A 16,478-nucleotide genomic window follows, 5' to 3' on the forward strand; every position below is an offset into this window, starting at 1 on the left:
TTTTCGAACAGGTGATTAATGTTTTATTTATTCTCAATCAACAACCAAACATCGAGATTCTGTGATAACACATTTCGGGTTGAATTATATTAGTAACGGCACTGTTTGAAACCTACTGGAGCTTCTTTTTCGCGTTCAGCTTCGTGTTTCGAATATACTACAAATCTGGATAGATGGGAATCATCGGTGTAAGTGTGCTGCCATGATGTAGCCTATGCTAACGTAAAGTGTATCACAAAGTGGCATCGGAATCCAAACGATAACAAATTCCTATTTTGATATCTATGCTAGAGGAGAGCGTTTTTATCGTGCTGCAATCACGTCGTTGCGCTAGTGCTTGTCGCGCTTGAAGGTGAGTGTCGTGCTTGTTTCGAAGGTGCCGAAATAAGTTAGGGCAAATAAAATCCAATCACAAAACTAAAATTAAAAATAAAATACGGAAAAGATCATGAACAGTTCCAATAGCAAATCGACGACATTGAAATCAACAGTGCAAGGACAGAGAGTTCGAAATTCTTATCCATCGTTACACCGGTGAGGGTATGTTTTTTTTTTTATTTTGTCTAAATTTGGCTCAGATGCTTTCGGTCCGACAGCCATGGCAGATTTTGGTTTAATGAATATTCGCCACTCTGTTCGAGATTACTTCTTATCCTCGATAGCAGGTTTTCCGGTGTGCCAGATTGGGACGTATTTCTCCACCTTCGGTGCTGGAAGACCGATTCTCGGGGCAGTGACGGTGAGCACTCCGTCCGAGGAGAGCGATGAGACGATGAGGTTTGCGTCGTATCCGACTGTGGGAAAATGTGAAAGATATAGGGAGATAAATTAGTATCCTAAAGAGTCAAAAATTAACCTATTTTTTAAATGCTCCGATTCACAGGGTTTCAAACTTTTTCAACACTGATTTGAGACCAAATCGTCGTTTTAATCTACACATTTTTGAGCTTCATGGATTGGAAACTTCGAATCAATAACCATGTTTGGAATTTTCAGTTTTCTCAAAAAAGAAAAGTTGTTGATTGAAAGAAAAAATATTCAAAATGTGATATTAAATGAATAGTCCTAACCTACTATTTATCGTATACCAGGTGTTCAATTTATCGAACAGTTCTTCAGAATTTGTTTACCAATAACTGGAATGAGATAAACGGATTCCGTTTTTTGTATTTGATAGCTAAATGAATCAATGAACTTCTACGGCAGTATCGTACTGTGAAACTAATGGCAAATTTGTAATTGGTTTTTCGAATGTCAAATATGAACGATGTTGTCGAAGTAGAAAAATTGGTCAACTTTTTATTTCCGATTTTTCAAAAGTTCTCTGCATTTTCTGAGTTGTTACCAAAAAGTGTTATTGTGATTGAGAAAGCCAGCTTTATCTGTATTATGGTTATGTTTACATTCACGGAGGTATATCATATTTGCATGGCTTGAATAATTAACCAGACGAAGATTACTTTGGACTTTTTACAGTCTATCAGTTTGCTGTTAAAGAGTGAATTATGTTGTATTGACCATGCATTGCAATGATTTTATGATTGTTGTCGGAGTACCACGAATTCTCTATTCTCAACTTTTTACCAAATGTTTTGGAGTAATGTCAAGTCTCAAAAAAAAAAAAAACGTAAACAATTTTTCTTAAGAATTTGTTTTTCGACATCAACTATCTCAAAAACCTTGTTTCTCATGAAAACTACAAAAGGTCAGCTATAAACAAAGATGACTAGAACAAGATACCTGACTCTTGCAGAATTCATCAGATATGATTGTCGCTGCGCGTGAGCAAAAGTCGAACTAACTTATACACTGGTAATATGATGTATAATTAACGTCAAAATCAACAGACGACAAGACCAAAACATGACTACTAAAAGGTGAAACAACTGTACGATGATAATATGTACAAATTTTTAGTTCTCAAATATGAAACTTTCCGGAAGAATCAAGAATTATCAGCGCATTATTCAAAATCAAGCGTACCATCAGAACTTCCTGATAACCGCTGTGAGCACGCTCTTCAGCCAATTTTTGCACTCTTGCCGAGGTTAATAAAGCAAAAATCGGGTGCCCCGGTGAACTAGACCTGCAAAAGTTCTGAAACCTGGTTTGCGACATATCAAACTTTAAGTTTTGGTAGAATGGGACCTGAAAATAAATATAACTTCTCAATATAAACACTCTGACAGTCAATTTCACACTTTCCTTTCGTACTTTGAAGTGCAAAAAATATGGCAATAGCATTAAGTGCAAAAATTAACAATATCATCAATCTGCATGTTATCTTAAACGTCGATCTGACCAAACTGCTACACCTTTTTCATATACAATCTTGAACAGCTCAACGATCGATGACGGACTATGCACGATGAATCGGTTTGGCTCATAGTGACAATTTTATGAGAATTTAAGTCATCAGATGGCAGCACTAACCGTCGGAGATCGGTCGTGTTCAAAATGTATGAAAAATATGGAAGTTAGTTATCTTGTTCTAATTATCTTTGCTATAAATCTATGATTGTCTATCATTGAGAAATGAAAACAAATAGTGAACATTTTCTAAGAAAGAGGAAAAAAATAAGGTCAGAATAGTTTGTTCGTTTTCTATAATGTCTTCGGCAAAATTGTAAACGATAATTTTGTCCTTCCATAAAAAATATACCGTAAGATACCGTATATGTGATATTATTTTTTGAGAAGGAACATAGCAATATGATTATAAATTTAATATCACACAAACCCACATTTTAAAAAACTGATTTTTTACGAAAATTACACAATGTTAGCTAAACACTGATAGTTGTTTAACTTGAGCTTGAGCTTGACGACCACACATTTCTTAGTTGCTCCTCCGTAATGGTTCTGAACTAGTGAAGTTGCACAGAGAATCACGTACATGGCAAGCTGGGATTAGCTTACCATCTTCAATGTAAAACAATTCAGTAGCTTCCGCTTTGTATAGATCGATAACGGCGCCGGCCACGTCCTTACGGTCGTTAGGGGAAGATTATAAGGAAGAAATTATAGCATTCGTGGTCGGAAACCGAGTTTACCGCTGCATCTCCACGACTGCGACGGATAGCACGAGTTGTGTCGCCTTGGTAAGTGATGGAATCGAACGATGTTGCGTGCGAAGTTTACTCATTGAGAAGGTGAACAATGAGTTTCTTTTTTATCAAACACCGCGAAGCTATGCGAACGGCGCGCGCGAAAACCATTTACTGCTCGAAACTTCAAAGTGCCTAAGTATTTGTCTATTACCATTCCCGAGTACCCTGAAAAAACAAACGCGTTTCGGTAGACGCGGTTCGGTAAATGGTATATATTGCGTAGCCATTAGATAATCACGACATTTATCGACCGAACGACACCTACTCCGATTCACGATTCATATAAAAGCAACGGGTGGGCAATCTCCGGCTAAACGGTTAGACTGAGACCGGGTTCATTTCTAAATTTGTTCTGTGCTATTTGACGGAATCGAGCAAAGTTGCGCGCGAAGCTCGCTCATTATCATAACGAACGATGAGTATCTTTGTCGTCACATCCCGCGGTATTATGCGAGAGACGCACGCGGAAATCATCTTCCACCCAAATCATCAATAAATTTATATAAATTTCTTTTATCAATCTCGAATACCCTTAACTCTGAAAAGATAATCTATTTCTGGCGTTAATTTGATGCATGGATTTTTAATAATTTAAAATGAAAGTTTTTTTTCCTGAATTCAATAATGAGAGAAAAATGTAGAGAACAAATGTAACCTTGTAAAAAAAAATATATATACTCGCTTATTTTTCGTCGGTCTAGTTCCGCCACTGTTGTTGTGCCAATCACCGACGTCCTGGAGGCGACTCCACCCAGGACCACAACTAACGACCCGTTGATTAACGGACCAACGGCTTTACTTCTTTATGCGGTGGAAGGCGTGATCCCAGAGATTTTTCGCCTCAGAAAATCTCCCGGTGTCGGCTAGGATTGAATCTAGACCAGTTGGGTTGGTTGTGAGTGGATCACGCCACCCCACAACCATTGAATTGTCAAAAATCAATCTTATTATGTGTCCCGTTTTATAAAACCATTTGTCCCGTTTCTGTCTCGAGAAAATTTGGTCAGTCTAGGACAATCCCAAATTGATTCAAGAAAAAAATTAAAATTTTTTAAAATATTTGAAAAAACTGTGAAAAATAAAAAAAGTAATTAGATTCAATTAGAACAGGATATCGAACGTCTTCGGCAAAAGTTTTGTTCGGCAGGTTTTTTTATAAGACGGCGGCAGAAAACCGGCCGAAGAAAACCATTGCCGAAGGCGTTTGACCCCCTATTTTATTTTTTTATTTTTCAAATTTTTTTCAATTATTTTAGAATTTTGAGTTTTTTTTTTCTAAAAGAAATTTTGAAAATAAAAAAAAGGAAATAGAAAAAAAAAAGAGTAGACAAATCAACACACACTGTTTAAAATTTTTCTTTACGTTTGCAGGCAGTTACATTAAAAATAACTACACGATATAATTTATTTGTAAGCAATTTGTTTTCTGACTTTTAGGGGGATGAGTCCAAAATAAAATTCTTTTTATTTATTCGAAAATAGCAAAACATTTATGTAAATTAAATCTAGATAAACATTTCAAAAGGTCTCATCTGCTTTCATCGTCTTTTCGGAGCGTCTTTTCATTTTAATAATGGTTCAGCTTTAGTAACTCTCCCCAGCTTGGTTTTCGTTCAGAAGGCTAGAGTGATCCCTCCGCTATCAACTTATGCAAAAATCCTGTCATCAAAGATATCTAATAAGTTTTGGGGGTTTGAATGAAAGTGATCGATCAAAAAATCGATCAAAGCAAATGTTACTCTAGAAATGGAAAAAATCTGATTCGATTTTATATAGGATTCGATTATATATAGTGAAAAAAAAATAGAGACTATACATTAGGCTGTCCTAAAAAAATCGATGTTGAAAAAGTCAAGGCGCTCATCCTTAAATTAAAGCGGGATTCATGACGAAAATGTATATAGAAAAAGGTCCTTGATATCTTATGGGAGGCTGAGATATTGACATTTTTACATGTAATGGAAAACTAAGCGTTTGTACAAAAATGCCAAAAAAGGTCTGACGTTTGGGCGATTGATTAAATAGTGATTCAAATGTTGATCATAGCCATAACGTATGTTCAGAGAAGTTACAGGATATTCAAAAATGCATCTTTTAATGTAGAATGATGGGTGGTAAAACCACCAATGAGGGAGATAGAAAATTTATTTTTTAATCAAATTGAGATAGACGCAAGGTGTCTTCGACAAAATTTTAAGTTATCTCAAACCAAGAAACTTTGCCGAAGACATCATGTTTCTATCTCTTACGAGCGAAATAAAGTTTTTGATGAGGAGGCACTAAAGTTGCAATTTTCGTTTTAACTTTTATACCAGATTTTTCCGAAGTTTTAAACCTTCTACCAAGTTATCAGCCATCCAAAAGTGCACTTGTTCTCTAAATATTGCTATGTTTTATCTCCCAAAATAAAGAAAAAAGTTATTTGTCATAGTAAAAATGCTTTGTTTTTCCTCACATATAAAAAAATACAATATTTCAGCTGTAAGATATCGAGGATCTTTGTTTATGTAATTTTTTCATAAATCCCGCTTTCTAGTAAAATTTTTAGTTTCTTATTGAATATTTGTTTTGACGTGGGACTACGTCTTTGTTTACTATACTGGGATGCATTCTGTAAAATTGGAAATGAAACTGGCAAATGTTGCGCCAGATTTCAAACGTTAATAACAGCATAACCTCATGATGGACAACAATAACCAATATGTTGTTGGATAGATAAAATGTGTAACAATTTTTTAAAACGCTAGTTATCATTATTACTCCACTGCTCAGCGGTGAAAATTGACAAAAAGTTACAGGGAAACTTACGCGAACAATGAACCAATTACATGCGCGCATCCCTAGCACAGACGACGTGAATGGACACCATCCGTTCCCCGTGATATTCTCTGTATCAATATCGATATAAAAATTGACAGAGTCTCCCCGTCCCAATAGGTCAATTTATTTTTGCTGCGATGAGCTTAGACTAAAATGATGTCTCGAAGGTAAAAGTTTTCCGAAAAGTTTGAAACAATCCCCAATCTTGAACAATTTCTGAACCTGCTATCAAAACCTCATAAAAACTGATGTCTTGAAAAAAAAACATGCCGGTGGAAGCAACAGTACCAGTGGAGTAAAGAACCGCAGGTCTCTCGTCGTCTATGATTGCAGCGGTACTCTTCTATTCGTCCATTTCAGCGGTACACTTCTATTTGTACTGCAGCAGTACTATTCATATTGCACTGGTACACTTTTGTGCGTACATTTCTATTCGTGTGCAATCGAGGAAAAACTGCAATGCTGCTGTTGATGGTGATTGAATGTTTATCTCATAAATATGATAACCATTAACTATTCAACAAGAATTGTAAATTTTGCAACGGATATTTATCCAGTTTTATCTTCGATATTCACCAAATAATCGTGACCGGATAGTATCGAAAGAGTAAATTTCGCATAAACACATTTATAGAAGAGTAAGAGCCTGCGAATGCTTGTGAATTTTTGGTTCATTTACTAGGATTCATTAGAATCTCCTTTTACATTTCAAAATGGTTAGATGATATATTATTATTCAAAGCTTCACCATAATAAAGCAGTCTTCGTAATACAGCGAATGTAGTTGTAAGTAAATGAAAAAAATTGTCAAGCAAAAAACGAAAATGGAATTGTTGATTGTTATGATTTTTTTGCTGGAACTTGTTAATAATTTTGTAAGACATATCTTCTTATGTTTACCAATTAATTAACCTTCGTAAGGGCTTCTATATTATTTTGAAAGTAAGAACCATATAATAGATTTGATTTAATCAGAGTTAAATAAGACAAAACAGTTTAATAAAATAACGTAAGTATTATTGGATTTGGTTTTCGAGGATATAGAGTTAATTTTGACTTTGACGCATTACGAGAAATTCTTGGTGCTTTTTCAACAAGAATGATATGCTTGTGCCTTGTCAAATACATGTTTTTTGCACAAAAGAATACTGCAGGCTAATACTAATATCGCCAAATATATACGATATTCTTTCGAGTGTTGTTGAATATATTTCGAAAAATTGATTTCCAGGGGAGGCTGAAAATAGAAATACGTACAGTCGCTGAGGCTCTGTATAGTTTGTAACAAAAATCACCTTATTACAGTGTTTAGTCCCACGTCACCATTTCATACAACCCTAGGGCTGTATACCTTGTAGTATTTTGTATGTGTTTGGGTTTTTTTTTCTAAAAATTATGGAAAAAATTCACTTTTTTGCGATGTTTAATGGGCTCTGTGAGTCAAATAACTGAATGCGAGGCTGAACCAAACCATGTAAAATATTCAAAAATAACCCTACAAAAATAAAAAAAAATATATGGAAAAATTTAGGAATAGAACAGAATTGCAAAAAGTGCAGAAAATAGGTTTTATAGCTAAAAAAAGTCATTTTTTCAAAATCGTTTAGGCTTGGGCAACCTGAAAGCAATTTTTTATAAAGTCGAAACGCTCTACAAAAATACTATTAATAACATTATCTTTTAATTTAGGGTTAAGCACCTTGAATTTCATCGCATCGAGCATCGATTTTCTGGGACCTGTAATTATATTTTAACGATGTTAAATGAGTTAAAAGATTATTCCAAATCAAACATTCCATGTCGATTAACTTCGTGAATTCATTCGTTTTCAAGTTATTAGAGTTTTAAGTTGAGGAATTTGGATAATAAACATTAAATTATCCAATAAATCCGAAATGGATCTTAATTTTTTTTTCTCTTGAAACTTCACATTATTCCAAAGCTTTTGATAAGACGACGTGGATGAAGAAATAAAAAATAAATTTTACTTCAAAGTCAAGTTTTACACAATTTTACAAATCACAATTATTATATGATATTTTTTTTACGATATAAATTTTTATTGTGAAGCATTGTTAGTTCCCTAAAATTCATTCTTTGGCACGTTTTCTGTACAACCAAAGAGCTACAATGCTTTGAATGAAAATATGCTAAAATGCATACACCTTCTTAGAAAATTACTCTTTAGTTCAAAAAATTTTTCCACCTGTGAAAAATACTTAGTTTACTTAGCCGTATATGTATGCGAAAATTCATTCTAATCGAAAATGGTCGATCAAATTTTTGTGTATTGAAAGTATTTTTTTACACAAGAGCTACTGACCGTTCAAACTGCGTAAAAAAACTGCGTTTTTTGAAAAAAAAAAATGACGTAAAGAACGCGTTATTTAGAAAATAAAAGTAAAAGTTTTCAAATGACATTTAACATGTTTAAAATTTAAAAAAATCAAAAGACAAATTGGAAAGAAAAAAAAATAACTATCAACTATAGACAACATTTAAGTAGAAATCGCAGCTTTTGCGATGCATTTTTTCAGGACCTGCTGAAAATGATTTTGTAGGTTGAATTTTAAAAAAATTTTTTAAGAGTTGATTTCCTTGGAGTGAAAAAAACGCTGATATTTAAAGAGCAAAAACGAAAAAATGACATATAACTTCATTGTTACACTTCAGCAGCTGGAAAAGTCAATTTTATGTAACGACGTAATTAAATTAGAAAATAAATAATCCAAAATATCAGCAATAAAAAAATCTAGTTGACTAATCATTAACTAATCTACTAACTCTTCTCATATTCGATATTTTCTCTTTCGAATTTTTTGAAAATTTGTAAAGATTTGTGAAACATTGTCGCAAATATTTTTCATTAGTTAATCGAATAAATTGTACTACTCGTTGGTTATGATTAAAAAGTAATAACAGCACACTTGTCACACTCAAAGCAACACCCTTCATCTACTCACTCGGAATCAGGTAGCGCCGTGAGAACTGTCTGGCGACGTAGCCCAGTTCATCACGTTTTTCCTCGTGCTTTCCCTCGATGGTAACGTACTTGTCCGTTTTTCTAACGGTAACCTCGTGCGGCGCAAACTGGTGGACGTCCACCTCGATGGTGAACTTTTCGCGATCCGAGTCCACCCGGGAGCCGACGTCTCGCAGGCTAAAATATTTCCACGGGCGCCACAGGCTGGACCAGCGGAGCGGTGGCAGCGGTGGGTGCCGCCAGAAGAACGGATCATCCGCCAGTACCTCATGGGTGATGGATTTTTCCAGGACCCGGTTGTACAGGGGTAAATCCCAGTCATCCCACCAGCTGCGGTACTGCACCGGAACGAGCGACATCGTGCTAGTGCTGCGAACTAACGGCGCCATCCGGGGTTACGAATGAATTCAAGCGGGTGAGTTTCGTCGGCGAGGGAATAATAAGAGACTTACTCTTATAAAACTATTCGGTCAAAAAAATGATAGTGTAATTTATCGATTTAACAGCGTGACACAATACGAAAGCAATATATCAAGATAGTGGACGAGATGTTCGAGAACGATTCTTTTGCGTCGCAGTTTAAATGGTAATTTTTGCAATTTTTTCCGTTTTCTTTCTACACTGTCGCGCACTTTTATCACTTTCACTAGCTACTACATACCTTGAATGAAGTTACGCGAATTGAACGAAATTGAAAGTTTTCGGCTGTACGCCAAGCGGAGGAAAATCGAGAACTTCCGAATCAGCTGACGATCAGAATGCTTTTGAACTTGCCACGCGTCGAAGCGCAAGTCGGGACCTAAGCTATTTTGAACACTTTGGTTTGGTACGTTAACGTTCGCGTTTGGCCGCTGAACTTGAACTGCTGCTACGGACGGGACCGTCGGAACGACTGTGGCTCGTGGCCTGCAGTCGGTTGGGATTTTGTTTTGATTCTATTCTACTCTGATTTTGCTGTTCATTTTTCGCGGGTGCTATCAGCCATTTGGCACAACAATATATACTTCATAGATATAGTGCTTCGGAAACGTGAGCACGTTTGCTGCCAGGTAGATCTATTATGATTCGTCTCCTAGGTTACAGCGGTACCGTAACTGATCCACCTCCTCTGCCGCGAGTGGCATAATATGATGATTCACGGGGTGGTGAGCGCAAACGGGGCTGCTTGTTGGGACCGTGCCAATGCTTGCTTGGAGCGTTCGCCCTGTGGAGACGCTGGGTCGATCTGTTTATGGCAAAAATAGCTGCCACGGTGGTATATCTTCCCAACTAATACCTACTTGTATCACGATGAACAATACACGCGAGTTTGATCAACCGTGAAGATCACTTAATTTGACGCGATTTTTTTAAAATCAGATGATTAATGCTATGGCGATTTGATTTTGTTTACATGAAACCTGGTATTATAATAAAAAGTTAATTTTATTACCAGATGAAGGGTAATCGCACCTATGTTCTTCTCGACACCAGTATTCATCTAATGGCTCTTATTCGTCCAATTTACCGTTATATTTTACTGTTTTTTGTAAAGTAACTATTGTGAAATTGATTTGATAACGTATCACACAAGGGTCAGAATTCGTGAAACGGATCACTAAAAATCGCGATGTCTAATTTTTTCAAATAAGTATTAAAAACTTCAAGAGTTTCCCTCGAGAAGTTGGTTTTTCAATTTTTATTGAATTTGAGTAAGTTTACAAGTTGTTATTGTCATTTGAAATTTAGGTCAAAATTGTTTTGTTATATTTTTTCAATAGTTACTATTTAAAACAATATGTTGAAAATCTATGTTCTGGGGCACTGAAAAATCTGAAAAAAATCACAAGTATTTTTTAAGAAATTTCGAAACTGCCCTGAAAATTTCGCGGTGGTGATATTTTTTGATCAAAAGATATGGGCCTTCAAAGTTGGTGCCAAGCGCATTTTCAAGCGAGAAGCGAATGAGCAGTACTACTATTGACAATCCCAGTTTCAGTTATATGCAAAAATTCTGTAAGGTTTGTAAAATTAGTTTAATAGAAATGATTTTTAGTTGCAAAATAGTCAAAATATGCTTGGTCTGTTACCCAATTTAATGATGAAGACAGTATATTTTATGCCTCATACAACTCGCAAGCCTACCTACACATTTCACTATAAAAATAATGCAAAATTTAGTTAGGGGGCAACCGTACGGAACGCATCAGCGGGTTAAAATTGCCCGTGCTACTACTTTTAGCCATTATGGTGCACTTTTTGGTATGAGAACTGAAGAAAACTTGGTTTAGGAGCATTTCTCGCTTGAAAAATGCGTCGCGGCACCAACTTTGAAAGCCCATATCTTTTGATCAAAAAATATCACCACCGCGAAATTTTCAGGGCAGTTTCGAAATTTTGTCAAAAATACTTGTGATTTTTTTCAGATTTTTCAGTGCCCCAGAACATAGATTTTCAACATTTGTTTTAAATAGTTACTATTGAAAAAATATTTTTTTCTCAAAAAAAAATATTTTCGTAAACTACAACTTAAGATGCATCTGCTGTGAAAATTTCATCGAATTCGATGCAATCTTTTTAAAGCTATGTCTGTTTAAAAACAATTTTGACCTAAATTTCAAATGACAATAACAACTTGTAAACTTACTCAAATTCAATAAAAATTGGAAAATCAACTTCCCGAGTGAAACTCTTGAAGTTTTTAATACTTATTTGAAAAAATTAGACATCGCGATTTTTAGTGATCCGTTTCACGAATTCTGACCCACAAGACTTGGTGGCCTGGTCATGTTCGTTTTTGACGTAGAATTAATCAAAACGGACATAACGAAAACAAAACCGGGCGTCACGAAAATTGTCAAATTTAGAATGCTTATAACCGAGTTAGTTTCCAACGAATTACTTTCATTCTTGTATATTACGAAATATTTTGGTTCTCTGATGCTAACTATTGTACTATTGAAAAATATAGAGCCTTGTGTTGACCTCATATTTCGATTAATCAGAGCTGAAAAACTGGGATGGTTTCTGGAGGCCCGTAATCAAACTCAGACTCCATTATAAAGTTTAAGATGGTTACTTCTGGTTTCTAGAGAACGACCTGGAATGGTCTTATAAGACCTGAAATCGACCCCAGCAGCAATTTTGAAATTCATGGTTGCAACTTCCGGTTCCCAAAACATAGTGTGAAATCACTCAAAACTTCCTAATATAGATTTTTTTGGAAACAGAAAAATGCCCAGAGTCCGGAAATCATCTCCAGTTCAGTGGTACTTCAAGATGAAGCCTTCCGGTCCGGCTAGGCCCCCGCCTATGAAAATAATTTATAGTTATCATACCTTTGATTATTCTACCTGATTTTTATTCTGAAGTGTTCGAAGTTTGAGTCAAAACGGCACTTTTTAAATTCTTAGGCTAAATTTTCTCAAGTTGCAAAGATATTAGCAAAATAGCAATCGAAATTGTGGGTAAACCAAAGTGAACTTGATTGATTTTCCTTAAAATGCTGTAATTCGAGTAATAATACCATGTCATTTTTTCAGAAATACTGTGTACTTGACAAATTTTAAATTAAAGGCAGCACTGCCGCCCAAAGTTGATATTTTTTGCACTCCATAATTGTTTTTTTTTTAAATGCAATGTCAATAACAAAATATTCAGAGATAGGTATAAGGAAACTTTGAAGAGAAGATTGCTTAAACTTTTTAGCTTTCACTCGAGTTTTGTTTATAATACCTTGGTGTATTAAGTGTTTTTCGTGTGAACTTTTCTCAGGAACACGATGAAACTATCAAATTTGAAACTAAAATATACTCATTTCGCGAAAACGCAAAATAATTTCTCGAATGCAAAAAGCACGTATCCGACGACGTTTATTTCTATACATTTTTGCCATTATTGCCATTATTGACAGAAATTAAGAGTTTTCGACAAAAACTTTTATCAAAAAAGTGAAGGGTCCCAAGAAGAGAGGGGCGGTCTAATCGGTTCTAATGTTGAGATTTTGGCATAGTGACCTCATATGAATAACTCTCAAAACTTTGAGTAAAATTTGAAAAAGTTGTGAACCGTTTGTATTTTTTTGATACTCCTTGAATAACAAATTACGATAATGTGTGAGTAAATACTGCTCTGCTTATAAATGCCTGACAGTCCCATATGGTTTTTCATCAGTTTTGAGCAAGGTTGCATATGGGTCATTCCATACGAAGTGACCACGAAAAAGCACAAACTTGGACACAACCATCACAGATTTTGCTCAAAACTGGGAGAATTATTCAGCTACTGTCACTTTGGAAAAATCCCAAATTTGGTGTCGATTGGAATACCCCCCGCTCTGTGGGACCCCCCTGTCTATTGCAAAGTCACGCATTTTTTGTTCAAAATCTCTTTTTTATTTTTCTTACAATTCATAGAAGTAAGTTGTCCGAAAAATACTGATAGATTATTTTTAAAGAAAATAAACCAAGGAATCCAGAAAAACATAAGTTTTGAACGGAAGTGTTGCCAGATAAATTATTTATGTATTTGAAAAATAAATTAATATTTTTCGGCAAATGCAGCCATTTTGATCTTAAATTTGATAATTTCATCGTGTTCCTTGGAAAATTTCACATAAGAAACAACTACCATCCCGAGTTAATATGAGCCAATCTCGAAATATAACATTTTTACGAAAAAAGTTGTAAACTTCGTAATTAATTTTTTTTACAATTTATAGACGTAAGACACCCGAAAAATAGTGATAAGTGAATTTGAAGAAAATAAACCGAGGAATCCAGAAAAAATATTATTTTTGACCGGAAGTGTTGCCAGATAGGTAATTTTTGTATTTTAAAACTAAATTTGCATTTTTCGGCAAATGCAGCTAATATTATTTTAAATTTGATGGTTTCATCGTATTTCTTGGAAACTTTTACGAAAGAAAATTTTATCACCTCGTGGTAATATGAGCCAATCTCGAGATATAGCATTTTTACGAAAATAGTTCTGAATATCGTAATTAATTTTTCGTAAACAATTTATATCTCAAGATTGGCTCATATTACCATGGGGTGGTAAGTGCTTCTTACGTAAAATTTTCCGAGAAACACGATGAAACAATCAAATTTAAAATAAAATTAGCTGCATTGGCCGAAAAATGCAAATTTAATATTAAAATAGAAAATAATCTATCTGGCAACACTTCCGGGCAAAAACTATATTTTTTCTGGATTCCTTGGTTTATTTTCTTCAAAATTCACCTATCACTATTTTTCGGGTGTCTTACGTCTATAAATTATAAAATAAAATAATTACGAAGTTCACAACTTTTTTCGTAAAAATGTTATATCTCGAGATTGGCTCATATTACCTCGGGGTGATAGTTGTTTCTTATGTGAAATTTTTCAAGAAACACGATGAAATTATCAAATTTAAGATAAATAACTATATAATTTAAGATAATTATAATATTCACCGCGAATATTGGCTGAATATTGCACTGAATATGCGCTCTCACACTTCAGATTGAAGAGTTAGAGCATTGCATTCGACAAACTTGTAGTACTTCTTAGGGACTAAAAGTTTGTCATACGTTCTTTCTCAAAATTGTACTTGTGGAGCAAGCTACCCAAGTAACAAAACTGGTTTTATCAATGTTTTATAGCGCTGTTTTGGCTGTTTTAAGCGCTATAAAACATTGATAAAACCAATATTGTTACTAGGGTATCGACAGGCGGTGAAAAAGTACCCAAAAATTGAATATGCAGCCTTGGTTTCGAGAGAAACCTCAGAAACTTTTTCACAATACTTGTATTCTCGAAAAATCACAAGGAAAAGCTATGTTCGCTGCTAGAATGACAGAAAATATAAAATTTTGCCAGTCCCGTGTTACAAATATACGCAAAACAGGCTCAGAGGTGATAGTAACTGTTTGAAAATTGTAGTGACGATCGTTAGACCAAATTGAAGTGTATTTATCGGAACAACTATGAACTTATTGTCCTATCGTTAGTCCTAGAGCGTTAAATTCTTGCATGATGGTTCTTCATATTGCAGAGAATCTTTCTGTAAAAGATTAGTGCTCTATGTCTTCATTAACCCCCTGGACGATAATGGGACTAACCTGACGATAATAGAGGTGATACCCTATTTACTTTACATAATTGCATGTTGACAATTTTTAATAAACTGTTCGCCACTTAATAACTTTTTAAATTGTAAAATCTACGTACAGAACAACCGACGGAACTTCGGCAGGTTTCTCCAATAGCGGTGACGGAGTCGACGAAAGTCAACCCGTTCGCAATGATAAGACCTCTTTGTTCTTCGTAGCTTTTCCGATGAGACAAACTGGAGTAGACCAGTCGCTGCGGAATGCTAATTGATTAATCTTATTCTTTATTAAAATCGATTCGCTTTCATAGGCAAATGCAATTGCCGAATTACTTAATTCTATGTGTGTATTTACATGTATGGCCAGATGTTTTTTTGACGAGTTGATGGCGTTTCGACCTTGTTTCCAGTCACATGCAGGGAGCTGTATGTCTTGTTATTGCTCGTCTTAAGTTTTACTCAGCTGCACTCTTTTGGCAGTGTAACACTTTAAGGTGAAACTGGACGGTGGCTTTTCCATATACATAATTTTGAGGTAAGGTTTCTTTTCACTTGACGATTTTGAGCTTAAAAATTTCAGCTTCCACCTAATAAATAGCGCTCGAATTGCTACTCTATGCATGCGTCAGGAGCGCGAATAATCGATCAATGTTTCACACACGTCCCCGTGGTTCTGTGGTTAGCGATGTCTGTCGGCTAGCTCTCCCACACGGTTGTGATATCGGGTTCGATTCCCGATCGAGTCGAGGATCTTTTCGAGCTGGAAATTTTCTCGACTCAGCACTGGGGCACGGTGTATCGTTGTACTTATCCCTACACATGCAAAATGTGCCAAAAACAATATCGATAACGAATTCTCTCAACTAATCTAGTTGATCGAGACCGCTATTAGCCCCAAGGCTAAGCGTGCGATATTGTTGTTTATCGTTTCACACACGTAGTTTTAATTATTTTCAAGAAATTCAAAATTCTGGAGTTCTACTTAATTTAGGACTAAGACATAGATTCAGCTCCAAAAGGTTGAAATGAGAAAAGTTGGTTTTTCCAGATTTCCCTAGCGTATATGAAGGGTATTGTTCATTTAGATAGGGGTTCTTTTTAGCCCGTTGTTCGCGAAGCACTAGCACTCAGATAAACAGATTTACTTGATTTAAGTGCTGTTTTTATTGGAAGGAAGGTTTTATTAGAAATTTATGAAAAGTGTTCCGGCCGACTCAATATTCTCTTTATGCTTGTTTTTTTTTTACTGGTCTGTATTGACGAAATATCGATGAGGCACAAACAGGCAAATTGTAGTGAAAAGTTTTCATGCAAAGCCACATCGAATTGGGCACTATTATCAATTTGGTTTTATATGATTTGTGAATTCAACCCGGTGTCATGCTTGAAGTCAATTAGTAGAAATTAACTATTCGATCGTCATAGTCTGCTATTCCCGCTATTTCATATTCGCGGATTTCATGCACTGCCGCTGCTCAAGACAATTCTGG

General features: G+C 35.3%; 1 protein-coding gene across 2 annotated transcripts; it reads right to left on the reverse strand.

Annotated features, from left to right (window-relative positions):
* On the reverse strand, positions 1-9,910 carry LOC129723205 (protein lethal(2)essential for life-like). 2 transcript variants are annotated; one of them, XM_055677262.1, is made up of 4 exons: positions 9,575-9,910; positions 8,894-9,289; positions 647-794; positions 1-417 (listed from the first exon to the last, which is right to left on the reverse strand). In XM_055677262.1, the coding sequence occupies exons 2-4, from the start codon at positions 9,270-9,272 to the stop codon at positions 390-392; spliced, it is 555 nt and encodes a 184-aa protein (XP_055533237.1). In that variant the 5' UTR covers positions 9,273-9,289; positions 9,575-9,910; the 3' UTR covers positions 1-389. The 2 variants fall into 2 exon arrangements, with proteins under 2 accessions (XP_055533237.1, XP_055533236.1); XM_055677261.1 differs by having other exon boundaries at positions 8,894-9,375.
* Between the last annotated feature and the right edge of the window lie 6,568 nt (positions 9,911-16,478).

The sequence above is a fragment of the Wyeomyia smithii genome, chromosome 2 (genome assembly GCF_029784165.1).
Source record: "Wyeomyia smithii strain HCP4-BCI-WySm-NY-G18 chromosome 2, ASM2978416v1, whole genome shotgun sequence".
In the NCBI taxonomy this organism is placed as follows: Eukaryota; Metazoa; Arthropoda; class Insecta; order Diptera; family Culicidae; genus Wyeomyia; species Wyeomyia smithii.

Coding starts and splice junctions, on each gene's coding strand:
- LOC129723205 (XM_055677261.1), bottom strand. CDS start 9,302: ATGGCGCCGTTAGTTCGCAGCACTAGCACGATGTCGCTCGTTCCGGTG. Junction 795..8,893: donor ACGGCGCTACCTGATTCCGA/GTGAGTAGATGA, acceptor ATTTTCCCACAG/TCGGATACGACGCAAACCTC. Junction 418..646: donor CCTGCTATCGAGGATAAGAA/GTAATCTCGAAC, acceptor TTTTAATTTTAG/TTTTGTGATTGGATTTTATT.